The 20184-nt window shown below is 41.6% G+C and overlaps 1 protein-coding gene across 11 annotated transcripts in view; it reads left to right on the top strand.

Moving 5' to 3' along the window:
* LOC137536102 (cGMP-dependent protein kinase 2-like) overlaps window positions 1-19934 on the top strand; it is an 843621-nt gene extending 823687 nt beyond the window's left edge. For all 11 annotated transcript variants that reach the window (XM_068258139.1, XM_068258141.1, XM_068258140.1 and 8 more), the window contains 3 exons: window positions 10838-10900; window positions 13974-14040; window positions 17417-19934. In XM_068258139.1, coding sequence (XP_068114240.1) covers window positions 10838-10900; window positions 13974-14040; window positions 17417-17512 — 226 coding nt within the window. In that variant the 3' untranslated portion in view covers window positions 17513-19934. The remainder of the gene's footprint in view (window positions 1-10837; window positions 10901-13973; window positions 14041-17416) is intronic.
* Window positions 19935-20184: the final 250 nt, after the last annotated feature.

The following is a 20184-nucleotide window of genomic DNA, read 5'->3' as shown; positions in this document are numbered from 1 at the left end:
TCCCCCCCCCCCCCCCCCCCCCTTGGACATAGTAGTGAAATCAGTCAACACTGGTTACACAAAGCCTAGGTTAAAAAACACCCAATGAGCTGCTAGACAAGATAGCAAAGTCTAGTCAATCTCCTAAAGTGTATGTAATCTTAAAAAATAAGGTATTTGCGATAATTCAGCATTAAGTGAACAACGGTAGATTCCCATGATGTATCACTTATGAATATGCAAATCATCTCTTTCTTACCCTGAAAGCAAAACTGCAAAATTACCACAAGATGTTTGAGTCTCCTAAAATGCAAATCTCTTTTTCCCGAAAACAAGCACTTACTATACTGTAAACTGCACTTTTTTTTTTCTTCTTCTGGAAGAAATGTATAACGAAAATGTTTTTAAAAGTGTCTAAGCATTCAAAACCACAAGAGGACAGAACACGTGGGACGTGGCATTAAGGGGATTTGGGTGAATGAATAATAGCCCTGTGCTCACTTGTTTTAGGTTGTGATGATAAAGCAAACACTCTTAGGCCAGAGAGGATTATGGTGACCCTTTTCTACTTAGATGTAGTTAAACACGCATCAAAAGAATGTTAGCAAGAGTGTTCAGATAAATTGCATAGTCCTTCTTTGCCGAGAAAATTAACTGAATCCCAAAAAAACCTTTCCACTGTATTTCATTGCTGTCATTAAAGGACCTGCTGAGATCATTTCAGTAATCGTCTTGTTAACTCAGGTGAGAATGTTGACGAGCACAAGGCTGGAGATCATTATGTCAGGCTGATTGGGTTAGAAAGGCAGACTTGACATGTTAAAAGGAGGGTGATGCTTGAAATCATTGATCTTCCATTGTTAACCATGGTGACCAGCAAAGAAACGCCTGCAGCCATCATTGTGTTGCATAAAAATGGCTTTACAGGCAAGGATATTGTGGCTACTAAAATTGCACCTAAATCAACAATTTATAGGTTCATCAAGAACTTCAAGGAAAGAGGTTCAATTCTTGTTAAGAAGGCTTCAGGGCGTCTAAGAACGTCCAGCAAGTGCCAGGATCGTCTACTAAAGAGCATTCAGCTGTGGGATTGGAGTGCAACCAGTGCAGAGGTTGCTCAGGAATGGCAGCAGGCAGGTGTAAGTGCATCTGCACGCACAGTGAGACGAAGACTTTTGGAAGATGGCCTGGTGTCAAGAAGGGGAGCAAAGATTGGTCTTCTGCAGAAAGTATGGTGAATTCATTGCTGAGGACTGGGGCAAAGTCATATTCTCCGATGAAGCCCCTTTCCGATTGTTTGGGGCATCTGCAAAAAGGCTTGTCAGGAGAAGTGAGTGAGCACTACCATAGTCCTGTGTCATGCCAACAGTTAAGCATCCTGAGACCATTCATGTGTGGGGTTACTTCTCATCCAAGGGGGGGTGGGCTCACTCACAATATTGCCAAAAAAAACACAGCCATGAATAAAGAATGGTACCAAAACACCCTCCAACAGCAACTTCTTTCAACAATCCAACAAGAGTTTGGTGAAGAACAATGCATTTTCCAGCACGATAGAGCACCGTGTCATAAGGTAAATGGGATAACTAAGTGGCTCGGGACCAAAACATTGAAATTTTGTGTCCATGGCCTGGAAACTCCCCAAATCTTAATCCCATTGAGAACTTGTGGTCATTCCTCAAGAGGTGGGTGGACAAACAAAAACCAACTAATTCTGAGAAACTCAAAGAAGTGATTATGAAAGAATGGGTTGCTATCAGTCAGGATTTGACCCAGAAGTTGATTGAGACCATGCCCAGTCAAATTACAGAGGTCCTCCTGAAAAAGAAGGGCCAACACTGCAAATACTTACTGTTTGCATCAATCTCATTTATTTGTCAATAAAAGCCTTTAAAACATATGAAGTGCTTATAATTATATTTCAGTACATCACATAAACAACTAAAACAAAGATCTAAAAGCAGTTTAGCAGCAAACATTGTGAAAACTAATATTTTTGACAGTCTCAAAACTTTTGGCCAGGACTGTATAGACAACATTACTGAGGATGCTGGAGGTTCTCATGAAATAATAATATAGAAAACAACTAGGGGTCATTTACCTTAGGTAGTACGTACATTTTTGAGGTAATTCCAAGATAAGTGGTATATTATTAAATGTTTTGTTTTTAATCTTTCCAGGACCAGGTGCCTCTACCACGTATGTGTATGGCAATGAGTTATCTAGAAGGAGAGGTGTCATTGCAATAGAACTACCTTGCTCAGTGCAGTCTAGTAACACTCTGGTATTTGGATATCATTACAATACAAAGGCAGTTTTTTTTTTTTTTTGGTGGTTGCGTTGTAATATTTTGAGCTAGCGGCTCTTTCAGTGCAGGGCTTTGGACAGATCATAAGAGGAAAAGGCGCGCTAGCCCATGGCAAAATACATCCAAAGAGAATACAGTCTTCCGAGACTCCCAGCTCTTCATACTTGTACTGCCATTCTGACTAGCGTCTTTCAGTGACTTAAGATCTTCAAGATGTTCCGAATGTCAAACATAATATCTGTATGTCTTGCTGCAGAATGGCTTACAGCTTTTAAATATAGTAAGTGACCAGAGGCATAGAATCCTTAACTATATATAAAGAAGCACATTGCAAACTATAGCTGTCAGATTTACTGCCTTTTAATTATTTAAACTTGCTTCAAGCCATAAATTAGAATCCTGTCAAGAGAAATTCCACATGAGAACAATGGAAAAAACTGGCTACATGATCTATGAAAATGGCATAGGCCACGCCAACTTTACAACATTTCATTAGGATTCTACTACATCAGAACTCCAAGAAGATATGGTACTTTTTAGGTATACAAGCTAATTATGTAAAATTGCTGATCTAAACTTTATAAAACTGCGTGTTCTTTGCAAATATTAGTTGTGTTTTAAGATGAATTGCATTATGTAATTTGAAAAAAATGCAGCCTATTAAGCCTGGGATCCCTCATTTAGCTTCCCAGCAATTGCCTTTCTCTAAGGAAAAATCATTTGAGATTTGGCATTCATATAAAACTCACTTTACCTTGCCTGATATTTGCAGGTCCCTTTGAGGCCAGCTTCAGACTGTGCATTGACGGCAGCCGTTCGGCGAAGCCCGGGGACTGCACCGCATCACCAAAAACAGGTCTTTCCGCATACTAGTGCGGTAATCCCCTTCTGGCCGAGATCCAAACAGGAAGTGATGCTCGCTCATGGTCACTTCCTGTTCGGAAATACAGAAGTGCAGATGTGATGATCCGCTCAGCTGGCTGCACAGGCAGACAGCTGTTTGTCCATTGCTCTAGTCTGTGGGCTGCAGGTCTCTGGAACAGAGACCTGTCTTTTCATTGCAAGTTTCTGTTCTGTTCTCTTGCTGGGGAATTTGCATACATTCGTTATGCAAATCCCCTACCTGCCTTCTTTGATGACTGGCACTATAAGAGCTTTATGTTTCCCAGAAGGCTAGGCTGGTCATTTCCCTTCCTTGCTCAGTTCCTGATGGACACTGCTGGAGTGTCAGCCATTGCTATCTAGTATAGTTAATTCCTGGGGGTTGCTTTAGGCTCCCCTTCTAGCCCAGTCAGGTTGTATTATCTGTATTGCCTGTTCTGTCTTGTCTTGCCTGTTTGCCATTGTCCTGTCCCTATGGTGGTTGACAGGAAATGGTTCTGATCTATGTTCTTGGAGTATAGCTGGTGCAGCGGTTGCTACCAGCTATCTCTTCTGTTCTGTTTCCTGGGATCGCGCTAGCTACTTTGTGCTAGCGCTGGGGATCCTTCTGTTCTGTTTCCTGGGATCGCGCTAGCTACTTTGTGCGAGCGCTGGGGATCCTTCTGTTCTGTCTTGTCGGTCGCGATTGCGCTGTCACCAACGGCGGTTGATAGCGAATCGTTCTGTCTTGCTGAGATCGCACTAGCCGCTAGCGTTAGCGGCTGTGGATCTTTCTGATCTATGTTCCTGCTTGGATCACACTTGCTCTGGCGGAAGAGCGGTGGATCCTTCCTGCCTAGTTCTTGTTTTTCGTGTGTCTGTCTTGTCCGCTGCGCTTGCTACAGGCCCGGTGAGGTAACCGTTAAGCAAGCGCTCGCGTCCCCTGTTTCATGTTTGTCTGTTTATGGTTAGTTAGGCGTGCTTGTCTCTATTGTGCTTATCACGTGGAGATCGCGCATAACCGCGTGCACTGTTGCGAATGAGTGCGGTGTTCGCGGTTAGCTAGCGGTTGTTATTTTCCGTATCTCCTTATTGTATTTGCTGTGCCTTTGTTACCCTTGTATTCTATTCTGTTCTGCCTTGTGTCACGTCTCGCGATCGCACCTCTCGCGATCGCGTTCCTATTTCGTATCTGCTGTTGTTTGTGCGCGGTCGCGGAGTGGCGACTGGATTGGCGCACACACATACAACCTATCCCTTTTGCTCAATCTCATTCACAATCGCCTCTCTTGCGATTGCATTCAAGCGATTCGTACAATTCCTGTCTGGCACTTGTGGAGGTACAGAGGATTGGTTCCTCTGCACTCCCCAGCGCCATCTGCCGACAGGAATTTCCCTCTACAGGTGCGTAGCACCTTTTGCTGGGTTCCTGCAAATTATACGCTTGTGGAGGATCTCTGCCGTGTCAGCGCACGCGTTGTGCGCTGATCACGGGGAAAGTTCCACAATCGTTACAGAATGTCCAGCCCAACCCAAAACCCCAGTGTAGACGGAATTTCCGATTTGTACGATTTTGTCGAATATGGCTCTTGTACCTTTAAGAGATTTTAAAAACTTGAACCTGAATCAGCAGACGAATTTTTGTCTGAGTGTACGAAACTGTTAGCGAACCCTGAATTCCAATGCACCCCAGTGTCTACCTGGGCCCCCCAAATGGTCTACATTCTGTTGGGGGGCGAAATGTCAATGTGGGGTTATGATGTGTTAAATCATACCACCCTGAGTCAAAGACCCCTGGAATTCTTGGCCTTTTTAATTCACAATTGGCTGAGATTACCTCAATTACCATACCCCCTTAATGAGTTGTTGTCAGCAGCTCAATCAGCTGTTCCATCTACTCTTTCATCCACAAAGCAGCCATCCAAAGCCTCTAAGTCTAAACGTAAAAGATCTAGGAAGGCTTCCCAGCGTAAAGATCCGTTGCCCCTAGCAACCACAAATAAAGAGGTTATTTCTGTCAAGTCTGAAATGGGCAAAACCATGCAGTATGATAATGATGTTTATAATGCATCTGCTGATCAGTTTCCAGGGTTTTTGCCCCAATCCAAAGCTTATGTGGATCCTGCTATAGGTAGGATCGCACACTACATTAAAGCAGTTAAAAAATCTGTTCTTGTTCCTGAACTCCACCCCTATGGAGATTATTTGGATACTGGCCTGTTTGAACCCCCATTTGCTTCCTGGGATATTGGGGCCTTGCTGGAAGAATTCGATTTTGATTGGAAAGCCTTTTGCGATTTTTACATCGCAAAAAGCGAAGATGTCTTGAATGCTTGTCTCGATTCTATGTACCTTCTGATTGATTCCGATGAATGTGACGAGGATGATGTGGATCTGGTGATCTATGTATGGCAAACGATTTTGGATGAGTTGCACACACACCAACCAATTGATTCCAATAAAGAGACATCTTTGTCGGATGATTGTTCCTGCCTTTCTGGGGTAAAGCATGAGAGTCTTGACTTTGTGCAATCTGAAATGAATGAGTGTGCCGCTGTGGTTGGTTCCTGTGCGAATCCCGAAGGATTCTCTCCTGACAGTGTGCAGTTTGAATCTGTGCGATCTGATGCCTGTTTCTCGGATGTTCCTGCAGATTGTGATCGGCATGAGTCTGCCGGTTCCCTCAAGGATGTGTGGGATCCTTTGTCAGTTAGAAACAGATCTTTGAGATCTTCTGTCTGTGACCCTGCTATGGGGAAAATTTCTCGACTATGCAGCGTCAAAAGTAAAATTTTTATGCCTAATAAAGTTTATCCTGTTGATGTCGCCATTTCTTTTGCAAATGAATCTATGTCTTATTCTGTTCGCACCTGTGCAGGCCTGTTGCCTGATGACAGTTGCTCCAGTGTTTCTGTCCTAGATGCCTTGCAGTCTGCTCCGCAGATCGCGGAGGTTTGCGATATGGAAGCGTCAGTTTTGCAACCTAAAGCGATCGTGGATCCGCAAATTTTGCGTTCTGACTCCTCGGATTTGACCTTGTTAGCCGAATCTAAGAGTGAGACAGCGCTTCGGTTTTGCGAATCTGATGCTGAAGCTTCTTTGCCTTGTCCAGAGAAGCTTTCTCTGAACCTGCCCTGTACCATGAATGAAGGCATGATGTCCACTTGCATTGACATTTGCGAGTCTGATTCTGAAGAAAGTATTGACTCTCCACCCAGTACTCTGGATGAGTCAATATTGCCTTGTACAATATCTCCTGCCCTGCCCCTAGAGGCTCGTCTAGGTATTGCTGCTATTTTTACCTGTCTTTCTGCAGTTTTGGAGTTGCAAGCTAGTTTGATTACTACGCAGAGTTCTGGGGGCAGCGAGATTAAAGTTAGGGAGTCAGTGTGTGGTCCAGTGAATATTCCTGTACGTTCCACTCATGATGATGAAATTCAGTCTCAGTTTATGGTGGAACCTTCCCTGGGACATCTGCCCTGTTCTCAAAGTAAAGTTCCAGTTTTGCCCTGTAACATGGATAGTACAGAATCCTTCTTAGACAACTTGAAAAATGATGTTCCTGAGGTCTTGTTTGATGATCTGAAGGTCTCCGAGTTCCTCCCAAAGGGTGCAGAACTTGAAGGAGATGTCTCCTGCCCCCCAGGTCCTTCTGAGGTGTTGCCCACTTCAGTAGGCATTGCTGCCTTGCTGACTACTTTTGCAGCTCTTGTGGAGCTTCATTCATGTGTAGTCAATGATGATATTACAGTTACAGAAAATTCTGAATTTGAGTCTTCTTTTGAAAGACCAGTACCCGTGACCTTTACTTGTGATGATTTTCTGCCCGGTACTGGTTTTGGTCTTGTCGTGTCGGACTCTGAGGTTGGCAGTTCCCCGACATGTCCTGAGGTTTCTCCTGTACTAGTGTACCCCGATGTGCTCTGTGACCCAGAAAGCCCAAGTGTGCTTCGGTTACCAGCGTACTCAGATGCTTCCTCAGTGGAGACATGTTCTGATATAGCCTGCCTGCTTGCATGCCCAGAAGTGGTCCCTGAAAGTCCTGATCTTGATGGGTGTCCTGCTAATTTTGAGTCTGGAATGATCATAGGTTCCATAGGGGTTCTTGGTGGTTCTCCATGTGAGCCTGGTGAGCGTTCTGGCTTCTTGGGATCTCTGCGGAGCTTCAAGGCGTTCTGGGAGATTCCGGGAAAGGTTTTGCTTGGTGCCCTGAATACGATCAGCAATGGCTTTGGTGTTGTAAGGGACACTTCGAACAGGTATTGCGGCAGGTTTGGTATTCTTGGACGCTCCTTGGAAGGTGGTGGGTATTGTCTGGAGGGTGTCGATGGCTTCTTCTCTGGTGTCCACAGTCCTGATGGGTGTTACGCTGAGACTTGTAGTGCTGATGGGCATGTTTCGGTGGCTTCTGCTTCCGATGAGGTCGGTTTCGGATGGACTGACTCTGGAATTGGGCCTTGTCGGGCTGTCCTGACCTTCATGAGTCTTCAGTTAGAGTTTTGTGATGTTACCAGTCTTGAGGGATGTCTGGAATCCATCCCTAGAAGGGGGGGTACTGTGATGATCCGCTCAGCTGGCTGCACAGGCAGACAGCTGTTTGTCCATTCCTCTAGTCTGTGGGCTGCAGGTCTCTGGAACAGAGACCTGTCTTTTCATTGCAAGTTTCTGTTCTGTTCTCTTGCTGGGGAATTTGCATACATTCGTTATGCAAATCCCCTACCTGCCTTCTTTGATGACTGGCACTATAAGAGCTTTATGTTTCCCAGAAGGCTTGGCTGGTCATTTCCCTTCCTTGCTCAGTTCCTGATGGACACTGCTGGAGTGTCAGCCATTGCTATCTAGTATAGTTAATTCCTGGGGGTTGCTTTAGGCTCCCCTTCTAGCCCAGTCAGGTTGTATTATCTGTATTGCCTGTTCTGTCTTGTCTTGCCTGTTTGCCATTGTCCTGTCCCTATGGTGGTTGACAGGAAATGGTTCTGATCTATGTTCTTGGAGTATAGCTGGTGCAGCGGTTGCTACCAGCTATCTCTTCTGTTCTGTTTCCTGGGATCGCGCTAGCTACTTTGTGCTAGCGCTGGGGATCCTTCTGTTCTGTTTCCTGGGATCGCGCTAGCTACTTTGTGCGAGCGCTGGGGATCCTTCAGTTCTGTCTTGTCGGTCGCGATTGCGCTGTCACCAACGGCGGTTGATAGCGAATCGTTCTGTCTTGCTGAGATCGCACTAGCCGCTAGCGTTAGCGGCTGTGGATCTTTCTGATCTATGTTCCTGCTTGGATCACACTTGCTCTGGCGGAAGAGCGGTGGATCCTTCCTGCCTAGTTCTTGTTTTTCGTGTGTCTGTCTTGTCCGCTGCGCTTGCTACAGGCTCGGTGAGGTAACCGTTAAGCAAGCGCTCGCGTCCCCTGTTTCATGTTTGTCTGTTTATGGTTAGTTAGGCGTGCTTGTCTCTATTGTGCTTATCACGTGGAGATCGCGCATAACCGCGTGCACTGTTGCGAATGAGTGCGGTGTTCGCGGTTAGCTAGCGGTTGTTATTTTCCGTATCTCCTTATTGTATTTGCTGTGCCTTTGTTACCCTTGTATTCTATTCTGTTCTGCCTTGTGTCACGTCTCGCGATCGCACCTCTCGCGATCGCGTTCCTATTTCGTATCTGCTGTTGTGTGTGCGCGGTCGCGGAGTGGCGACTGGATTGGCGCACACACATACAACCTATCCCTTTTGCTCAATCTCATTCACAATCGCCTCTCTTGCGATTGCATTCAAGCGCTTCGTACAATTCCTGTCTGGCACTTGTGGAGGTAGAGAGGATTGGTTCCTCTGCACCCCCCAGCGCCATCTGCCGACAGGAATTTCCCTCTACAGGTGCGTAGCACCTTTTGCTGGGTTCCTGCAAATTATACGCTTGTGGAGGATCTCCGCCGTGTCAGCGCACGCGTTGTGCGGTGATCACGGGGAAAGTTCCACAATCGTGACAGCAGAGAAGTGTATTGTAAAAAAAGATGCTTCCACACATGCAGGCTGCACTGCCGCCACCATCTTTTCTTAAATCCCTGCATTGCCATAGACTTACATGACTTCTGGTCCGCCTGCACGTCGTCGCAGAGGTCGCACTGTAACGTCGGTATGCGCTTGTGGTAGATAAGCGATTTCTGGCGCTCCGCATCCTGAGTGAAAGCACCCATAGCCATTCAATGGCATAGCAGTGAGGTGTGGTAAAATGACCCACCGCACTGCACCAGTGGGAAAGCGCCCTGAGAGTTTTCCTTTTTTGGGGGGGGGGGTCAGCACTTTTGACAGGTAGAGAATGGGTGTATGATCTTAAAAAAAAAGTTCTCCAACCTGTTTAACTTCCTACCTTAGTTTACTTACATTAATTCACAATAGAGGTAACCTAGAAGGTGCATTACCTCCATATTTTAATGATCTATATATTGTTTTTTTGCCAATAATTTGGCTTTCTTTGGGTGGTACAATTATTTTATTCTAAATGCATTTTAATGGGAAAAATAAGAACAAAAATGAAAAAAAGCATTATTTCTCAGTTTTTGTCCATTATAATTTTAAAATAATACATGCTATTAAAACCCACACATTTTATTTTCCCACTTGTCCCGATTATTGCAACATTTAAAATATTTCCCTAGTACAATGTATGGTGCCAATATTTTATTTGGAAATAAAGGGGCATTTCTTCAGTTTTGCATATACCTTGTTACATATTAAAAAAGTATAGTCCCTAAGGTAATTTTTTTTATGCAAATTTTTTATTTGGGTAATTATGGGATAGTGTTGGGAGGTAAGGTGTTAATTTTAAATGTAAGTGTGTGTCTTTTTATTAAAATAAATGTATGTAGATATAATTTTACTATTTAGCCACAAGATGTCCTCGCGCATTTTGTCCTGTTATTGTACTATATGTACGCGAACAGGAAGTAATGCATGGACGTGTTACTTTGTTTTGTTACAATGACCACAACATCTCATTGATGCTAGTGATCAATGATTTAGATTAATGAATGGGAACAGTGTTCCCATTCATCTCCCTTCTAATGATTGGTGGTGAGAATATGCGAGGGACCGAGCATCGGCCGTCGGATTCCATAGACGATTATCTTCATCCCTGAGCAGGAACTGAAGTTCTGCAGGACTCAGATTACAAAAGTGGTTAACATTCAAAAAGTCCCTCTTGAACTCTTAATAAAAGAACATTTCAGAGCTCTTGACATTGGTAAAACTTGGCAATATGTGGGTCCCCTTAGCTGGGCAACCCATGAAATTAAATATTTCAGGCACAAAACTAAAAATGTATTATCTTTAAGGGCTTGGGTGATATCACAAACCACAGGCCACTGTGCAACATAGTGCATGTCTGATTGGATGGTCAAATAACATCCCAAGGAGACTGTTTCACCCATTTCAAAAGAAACAGTATTAACGTATATAGCATCCATACAGATTAAGTGCATGAACTGATAAGATCATTATTATCATTTGCTAGGCTAAACTAAGAAATTATGAGTTTTCTTTAATGAACCTTCTTTATGCTATGCCTATGGGAATCTAAACTTTTTTGTCTATAGTTCTATGACAGTTGCACTAAGGTCTTTATGTAATTGGTTGTTTACTGTCAGATACCTTTATCCGCCTTCTGCTGCACAGAAGTATAAACACCCTTTATTTTTTGTCTAGGATTAATCCAGCAGAAAGACTTGGCAATCGCAAAAATGGCATCAGTGACATTAGAAAACACAAGTGAGTAAATGTCATCTTTGGGAATCCTTCTAGTCAAGTCATCGCAAATTGCTCATAAAACTAAACAAAATATGAATATGTTATATTTACAATCCGCCCCAGCCCCCTTTTGTGAGCTATCTAACTAAACTTTTCATCAATTACATTTGTTCTAATTTTAAATAGTTCATAAACTGATTTTGTATTATCATTATCTTATTATTTTTTTTATTTGCATTAGAAATTTTTATTGTATTATCTTTGCATCATCCCAATTCAGGGACAGTAATACACATCCTTGTAACCTTGAGCACATTGCACACTTGATTAGTTTACAAAATAAAGATTGAATTGCTCTATGTACCAAATTTCTTACATAGCAGTGGTTGTTAGGTGATGTCTGTAAGCCATTATTTTCTTGCACCTCATCATAAATCAGCACTTCCAGAGAGTACGAGTGTGGCACCATATTAATTGGGTGCCAGATGTTGTCGCTAGTAAAAAAAAAATATATAGGTAATTTACATTACTAATATTTTACAATGCACTTGAACCCTCCCCTCCTAGTGCCTAAAACTATTCACCCCACCTAATTAATGCCTAACACTAACCTCCCCTTGAAGTGCCTAGAAGTAACCTCTCCCTCCTAATTTCTAACACTCACCCCAGCACCCAAAGAACCACTAGTTGTATATGATTGGCTACAAGCATTATTTCCTATGCAGTAGCTGATAGGCTACTATCTGCATCAGACGCCCAACTTGCCGATTGGGCACCTGATTACCAATAATTTTTACAGATGTCTATTAAGTGCCTGCCGTTCCCCGCTCCCAAATGTCCTGATCTAGTTCTAGAGGTGAAAAATAGTGCAGTAATACAAAAATACAAGACAAGCACTAAAATATAACAACCCCTTCGATTACTTTTTGGTACATATGAAAGAGGACAGCTGATGATTGGTTGCTGTAGGTTTCATTATTGAATAAACCAGTAACTCAGATATGTATCAGTTTACAATCAGAAGAAAACTAGAAATAAATATACAGCAATATCAAACTTCTATGTAGTCTTTTCTTTCTCTTGATAAACTAGTGCATGTTCTGTTGTGTTGTGCAGTGTTAGGTGAGAAAATGTGCTGTAAATTGTATCAGTTACAACAAAAGGTCGGAAATTGCTGATGCTGCTTAAGTGAGTCTTGTAATGATCTGCCTTCAATACACTTTGCACAAGTTAAAGCAAAATAATCCATATAGCTTTCCCATACCACCAGTTCAATCTTACACAGACCCATTTAACGACATATATAAAGATTAATTTGACTGATACATTGACAAGTCGAAAGAATTATTATTATTATTTTAGTATTTATATAGCGCCGACATATTACGCAGCGCTGTACAGTATATATATATATATATATATATATTGTCTTGTCACTAACTGTCCCTCAAAGGAGCTCACAATCTAATCCCTACCATTGCCATATGTCTATATTATGTAGTGTAGTCTAGGGCCAATTTTTAGGGGGAGCCAATTAACTTATCTGTATGTTTTTGGAATGTGGGAGGAAACCAGAGTGCCCGGAGGAAACCCACGCAGACACGGAGAGAACATACAAACTCTTTGCAGATAGTGCCCTGGCTGGGATTCAAACCAGGGACCCAGCGCTGCAAGACGAGAGAGCTAACCACTACGCCACCGTGCTGCCCGGAAAGAATGCTATTTGTCATTGCCTCCCACACATACAGCAGAAGCAATCAATATATGAACTAATCCATATGGATAGGACATTGTTCTGCTCTACTTGTATAGACTAGTCTCTGACAAAAGTGAGTAAAAGTGTTACAAATGAGTGCAATAAATACCTCCCAAATTAGTCAGGTAGCCAGTTTGGCAAAACAAATATTTTATTAGAAAGACCAAAAGGAAGGACCAGAGGGACCTATTTCACTTGTTTATGTTTATTTGGTAGAGAGGAAATACTGAAGCAATTACAATGGGGGTATTTTAAACAGGCTGAGTTTTAATAGTGGTAAAACTACTAATATTAATTTTCAAATATTATTTACTGATGCCAGGGTAGCCTATTTTCTCATTATCTATTAATAACTAGTTAAGACATGTTCAGCTTTTAAAGTATACAATATACAATACAATACAATAACATTTGTAAAGCGCTTTTCTCCCATAGGACTCAAAGCGCATAGTTGTGTCTCAGATTAATACAGGGTTGCAGGCTGGGTTGTGTTACAGAGGAGATAGTCAGATGTTCATGAATGCCAGACTGAAGAGGTAGGTTTTCAGTTTAGACTTAAATGCTTCCAGGGATGGAGCTGTCCTGATTGGGTGTGGCAGGGAGTTCCAAAGTGTAGGGGCAGCATGACAAAAGGCTCTGTCTCCAAAGGTTTTGAGGTGGACTCTGGGGGTGACCAAGGTGTTACGTCCTTTTGATCTAAGATTGTGGTGGGTGTGATGCAGTTGCAACAAGTCCTTCAGGTATCCAGGGCCCAGATTGTGCAAGGATTTGAATGTCAGTAAGCCAATCTTAAACAGAATTCTCCATTTTATGGGTAGCCAGTGGAGTGAGCACAGGGTTGGTGTTATGTGACAATGGCGGGGTTGGCTCGTTAACAGCCTTGCGGCTGCATTCTGTACTAATTGCAGTCGGTGTAATTCTTTCTTATGCAGGCCTGTGTAGAGGAAAGTATGTGAACTAATGGGTGTATCAGGTGCATCGGGTCTTCAGAAATCATTTTTGTGTGCAAGTTCAAAGGCAGGGACAATTACTAAATCGATATATGAAGTGTATTTTTACCCAAAATGGCATTTTGGATGAAGTGTGATTGAAATTCATTTCCACAGTTCTCCAATACAGTGTGATACAGCGATCAACAAGGTACTTTATAGGAAATATTGGAAGGGTTGAGTCGGTCATCCTGTAAAGATCCTTAAAAGTCCTTAACACCTAGCAGAAAAAAACACATCTCTATTACATAAACTAAAAAGCAGAAATACATTCTGTATGGGTTTGGATTTGAAGAACACTTACTATAATGCCATATAAAACATATTTAACATATATTATGTTTTACAGGTGGTTCCAGGGCTTTAATTGGGAAGGAATGCGGAACCGAAAGCTAATCTCACCACTGAAGAGAGAGGTACGTTAATCAAATGTACAATAATGCTACATAAGTACTTTTCAAATACGCATTTATACATTGCATAGTTGGGACAGGAGAATGTACAACATTAGTAAAGGAATCCTAACCACAAAGCTGGTGCTTTCGGCGCATGCCACTGGTCGCTTAGGGCCCTTTCACACCAGAGGGCTTTTTCGGCGTTTTAACGCCACGGCCGAAGTTGGCGTTTTCCTAGGTAAAAAAAAGTCCATAGACTTTCATTTTACCATTCACACTAAACGCCGCGTTTTGGAGCGTTGCGTTTCAACGCTCCCAGGCGCTTTTTCTGGGCCTACCGCGGCGTTTCTCATTACAATTGATTGTAATGTATAGGCATTAAAACGCCTTCAAAACGCCTTCAAAACGCCTGCAGCCAAAACGCCGCGTTTTAGCCTTTCACCGCTGCCTGTAGTGTGAAAGAGCCCTTAGTGCCTGTGTTAAGTGTTGTTATATCACCACTGCTATAGTCCGTAGCCTGCACAATGGGTAATTCAGGTGCCAGCAATTCCCAGTCCCCGAATAACTTCTCCCACCGAGCTGCTACGACTCGGTGGGGGAATAGTATTTAATGCTGCCGGGAATTTAAGCAGCAGTAGGGTGAGCCATCATTTGGCTCACCCTGTGCCCAACTCATCGGCGGCGGGAAAATACATACCCCCTAACCAAGCTCTTAATGTTTCACCCAGCATGGGTGTCTAAGGGTGATATTGTGCTTATGGACTATGTAGAACCCACAGATGCATCAGTATTCAGTTACTTTCAATCTAGAAAATGGCACTTGCTAGTCAGAAACAATGATAAATATACACAAGATCAGATGAAGGTGTCAGATGAGTTGTGAGATTTTATATATCTCTGTGGATCAATGGAGTTGGGATTCAAACATACTTGTGTTCGTCACAGCAATGGAAATCAGTGGTCATATTATGCACAGGAATGCAATCCCAGTGCAGGTAATTACTCAGCTCTACTGCACCTGTATACCAATTATTTCATATAATCCACCACTTTATCTGACCCGAGGAAGCGGCCCAGAGCCATGATTTGTGTTGCCTTTTTGTGCTATTTTTGAAAAATCTGACTTGGTCAGTTGACTTCATGAAGAAAAGACAAAGCGTACATTCTTTTTTAAATGTTATTTAATTGTTTCAAAATTTTAAGGCACCTCCAGTCGTTGTTCTTTCTTACATTGTCGCCCCTTGGGGGGGGTGTTTGAATCTTAGGATTGCATCATAATGTTCTACTTTTGTAGTACTTCCCACATTCTATCTTGAGGTGATTGCTTGTTTTAGGAACCCAGCTATCTTTCACCCACATTAAGGTGGCCACACACGATACAATAAAATGATCCAATTTTACGGCAATTCGCTAAATATGATCGGATCTCCCAAAAAAATCGAAAGCTTTTTTTTCATTCGACTGAAAAATACGATCGGATTTCTCGTTTTTTTTTTTATTTTTATCGATCCGGAATGCTGGGAATGTTTCTTCAATTTTTATAAAGATTGTATGGTGTGTGTTAGATTGTCAATTTATTAATATACACACCCTAGCAATTTTCTCCGCGTTTCCAATCATAATTGGGGAAAAATTGAACACATGTGTGTGGTACATTGGTCATATTTTTGAAATCTAACAGTCAGAAAAATTGATTGCAATTCTTGAATTGAACAGATTTTTAAAACATTGTATGGTGTGTGGCCACCTTTACAGTGACATACTACACCAGATTGGGCTCCCAATGTACTTGTGTTTTGGTTTTGTTCTCCTGCCCAACAATTAATCTCTGCCTCTTCTGTAAAGCTCCCATTATCTCAAAGTGTAAGCAAACAGGGATAAGTCCAGACAGTTATTCTAAAAAGGGTGGAGTAGTTTCACAGTTTATTCGTTTAGGAGCAGTCCATATCGCAGGAAGTATTTTTCATTGTGTCATAACCCTAAAGATTATCATCAGGTAAACAATCAAACTCACCTTATGTGATTGATAACCTGTGCTACAACTTGCACAATGTACTGCGCCATGCACCCTATACTGGTGTGTGTTACACCTAATACTCTTTATGCAAATTCATTATGCTTCACGCAAACATATAGTCACTTCTACTCAAATACCCACCTACTTCTGGTTCTTCCGGCATACTAAGACTGGGGCATCCCATTCGATCTCTAGGCTTCTGATGAAGTGGTCATGGGACCGTGACACGCATTAAGCCCAGGGGGTTCTCTTACATGGATGCACTGATCTTTTTCATAGAGTAAGTTCTGGTGGCATTTAATTGTATGCAGTTGGAAGAGCAAAACTGTACTTTTTACATTTAAATTCTCTACTGGAGCACCTTAAAGCGGAATATAACCCTGCATTTCAACTTTGCTCTAAAACATTATTTACAGTATATTATATGCAACCAGCATTTTTTTTACTAGACCAGCATTGGAAGGGTTACACAGGGCTTTAAAGTTCCTGGAGATTTCTGCAGACGCATCCGAAGCTGAAATAGATACATTTTGTTTACATAAATGTATCTAAGTGTTGAATGTGACTCATCTCTCTGACTGAGAAGGAGCTTGGAGGACAGCCAAAGAGTGTGTAACATTTATCAATAGATACATGTAACTAAATAGAATGTATCTATCTGAACTTCTGCATATCTCTCCACGGAACTTTAAACCTCTGTGTTCCTGTTTTATAATATATATAATATGCTGTAAATAATATTTTAGAGCAAAGTTGAAATGCAGGGTTATATTCCGCTTTAATTGTAAATTGAGTCTAGCACTTTTCATGTGTTATTTTTTTCCTGCATGTAAATTAATTGTATGCAGATCTGCTAGCACTTTTTGTATATATTTATTTTCCAACTGCAGCACTTTTTTGCTTAATATTTATCATTTATAATTACCTACGACCATGCCCTTGTTCATTCCTTAGTCAAAAATGTCTTGTCACAAATGAATTGTGCCAATATACAAGCACCTGTGTACTGTTCCCCTTTTTGATTGATTATTTTTACTTGATTTTATTTTTCCTGTGGCATATGCGCACAATAAATGACTTGATTTACTCAATATACGGTAGTACCTGTTTCAATACTCTTTTTAGTGTGACTGATTGAGAAACATTTTTCTTTCTTGTTGTTGACTTGAGGGGGCATGATTCGAGGTGTGACAGGGGTATGTCTTGAAAGTATTCCTCTTTATCGCATTCTTATCCCAAAAAGTTAGTAAGTATGGAGGTGTGCATTTCTCTTTTGTTTCCTTTTCCACATTAAAAAAGTTGGAAGAGGAAGAAGACAGTTGTATACAGGAGCCTTAGCAATATGTCATTAAATGTATCTTTTTTTTTTTACTCCCCCAGATCAAATCAATTACAGACCACGGCTATTTTGACACATTTCTTCCTGAAGCTGAAGAACCACCAGATGAACTTTCAGGATGGGACAAAAACTTTTGAACAAAAACAATGTTGTAATTATTACCTTCCTCATTTTCCAGCAGCACTCTCGCAGTACATTCTGAAAAGACTGAACCCCAACGGTTTGATTACGATGATGCTTAGAAAATCCCCGGATTAGTGTTTTGAAGATCTAGTTTCCACTGAAAACACGGGAAAATCCATTGACAATGTGTTTATTGAAGAACACTTGGCAGTAATGTTACATATATACAATATACAGTATATACACACACTACTTTAGCAGGCTGACTCGTGCAGTTTTCAAAGATCACATTGTCAGCCATGCTTTTAGGTCATGAAATACACTTTCTCAGGAGTGCTGTACTTTGCACTTGTAGAAACAATGTAGGATAAATTAAGCAGTGCTTAATTGTTTTTCTGATTTAAAAATTCTCATCTGCAACAAAGAATGCCAATGACCTTTCTGAATGTATGTGAGGCATTTAAACTGACCAACAGAAGACCTTTTCATTATGTTGCCTCTGCTAGGTAAGTATTGATGTTTATTTACCTGCATATAGAACATATGGATGTTGTCAGTACAAAAGATGTAATGTAGCACATCTGTCACATTATTCCAGCAGATCTCCACTGACACTTCATGTGGATAGACCGAGAAACCAGGGCAGGGCACCTAATACAGTGGTGCTGGAAAGTCAATAAACCCTTTAAAATGTTCCATATTTTGTATAAATGTGACCTGAAACATCTGATTTTCAAACAAGGTCTGAAACAGGGCAAACCTACAACTTGGTCCCCCCCCCCCCACACACACACACACACACACACACACAAACACACAAACACACAAACACACACACAGCAAAGCTGAGCTAGCCGGGCCCTTTGCAAAACATTGGCCCACCAAACCTTCTTCCCCGTTTGTGGTAACTATTGCGGTAACTGTTGACCAGTTCACAAGCTAGATGGCTGTTGGACAAGCAAATCGCTTGAGGCCACCTCGGCCAGGAATCTAGTGTGTGTTTGGCGGCCCCTGATCCTCCCCGATGTGTAGCTGAGAGATCTGGACTAGCATATTACCTCAACTGAGCGCAGGTTGAGCCAATCGTTCTCTTACTTACCCCTCCTGCTCCATGCCACTCCATCATGTGCTGCACCATCGGCCCTCCTGCCCCTTCCATAGTAACAGAATGTGTTGCTAGCCGTTAGGCTAGCAATTTGTCTGAATAGAGCTCCAAACTGTCATCTAAGGAATCGAGTACCAATCTCTGGACAATAATTGTACATGTGTATGCATCTTTAACTCTTTCCTCCTGTTCTTATTTCAAACACATTCGAAACTGTAAACTTTCCTAGCTTTATGTACATCAACAACTCATTTTCTGAGACACCTCCTTTGTTTATGATTTACATCCAGAAATGTACTGAATGCGTAATATGCGTTGTTGGATCCCCATTCGTTGCATAAAACAGAGTCTCTTGCTCTAACCTCATGTCAGCATATAGGATTCAAATCTGAAGAAGGCTGAGTAGCAGAAAGCTTACTTTTATTTTTTTAAGTTAGCCAATAAATTATATTATCCTGATTCAAAACAGCTTGCTTTTACTGATGGCTAACACGGTACAATACCCGATTGCTCACATTTTATTGTCATCCCAGTGGTTGAAGACACCAGACACTGATTTCACCATCAAATGACATGCTAGTTCTAAGGGTTTACTTATTTTTGCCACACATGATTAAAAGTCAGATGATGTTTTTAGTCGCATTCATATAAAAATATAGGACGTTTTTAGGGGTTCTCAAAGTTTCAAGCACCACTGTATTAGGCTGCATCAAGTGGACTTAGCTCTTTAGATTTCAGGCTGTAGCTGAAACGATCCCATTTTGTATCATGTTTCTCTCTAATGTATGGAGTATTGGAATTTTCATTCAAAATGTCAACATGTGATGGAAATGTTTCTGAATGTGCCTTTTTCTCTGAAGACATTGGAGAAGATGATGAAAGGAATGAGAGAGAGATAAATATTTGATAAATATTAGCAGTCCATTTTTTATTTACTGACTTTTGAGGGTACATTTATGGGTTTATGAGGGGTTTCTTGCTTTTATTGGAAAATGTTACCATTTTCACAGATTTAGGCCCTGGTGTGGATTAGTGCACTTGAATAGTAGTTGATTTACAGTTTTCAGAGTGTGAAAAAGCACCTGTAAGCCTGCTGTAGCGGAGTAGCCTTTGCCTCAGGCCACTGATTGTCCCCAGTGGCGCGCATCGCATAGGTTTAGCTTAGTTATTTTCTATATGACAGTAGAAAAGCCCTAGAAAAAAAAAAAGAAATAGTGCACATTGCAAGGGGAAGAAAAAAACTGTTTTGTATGGCAATCTCATTTTCTTTTATACTGCTTCTGTCATGTTTTATTACTCCACCCTAAAAATATATGGAACAGATTTAAAAAGTTACATTTCAGACTTATTTTTACGAACCTTGTATCCACAGTAACTTCATTAAGTCATTTTGATGACTAACTGATTCACAAAGGATCACCTATTTAAAGGACAACTGTAGTGAGAAGAACGTGGAGGTTGCCATATTTATTTCCTTTTAAACAATATCAGTTGCCTGACAGCCCTGCTGATCTGTTCGGCTGCAGTAGTGTATGAATCACACCAGAAACAAGCATGTAGCTAATCTTGTCAGATCTGACT

The sequence above is a fragment of the Hyperolius riggenbachi genome, chromosome 10, assembly GCF_040937935.1.
Source record: "Hyperolius riggenbachi isolate aHypRig1 chromosome 10, aHypRig1.pri, whole genome shotgun sequence".
Classification (NCBI taxonomy): Eukaryota; Metazoa; Chordata; class Amphibia; order Anura; family Hyperoliidae; genus Hyperolius; species Hyperolius riggenbachi.
The sequence above is the reverse complement of the archived record's forward strand: the minus strand, read 5'-3'. Positions and strand labels throughout refer to the sequence as shown.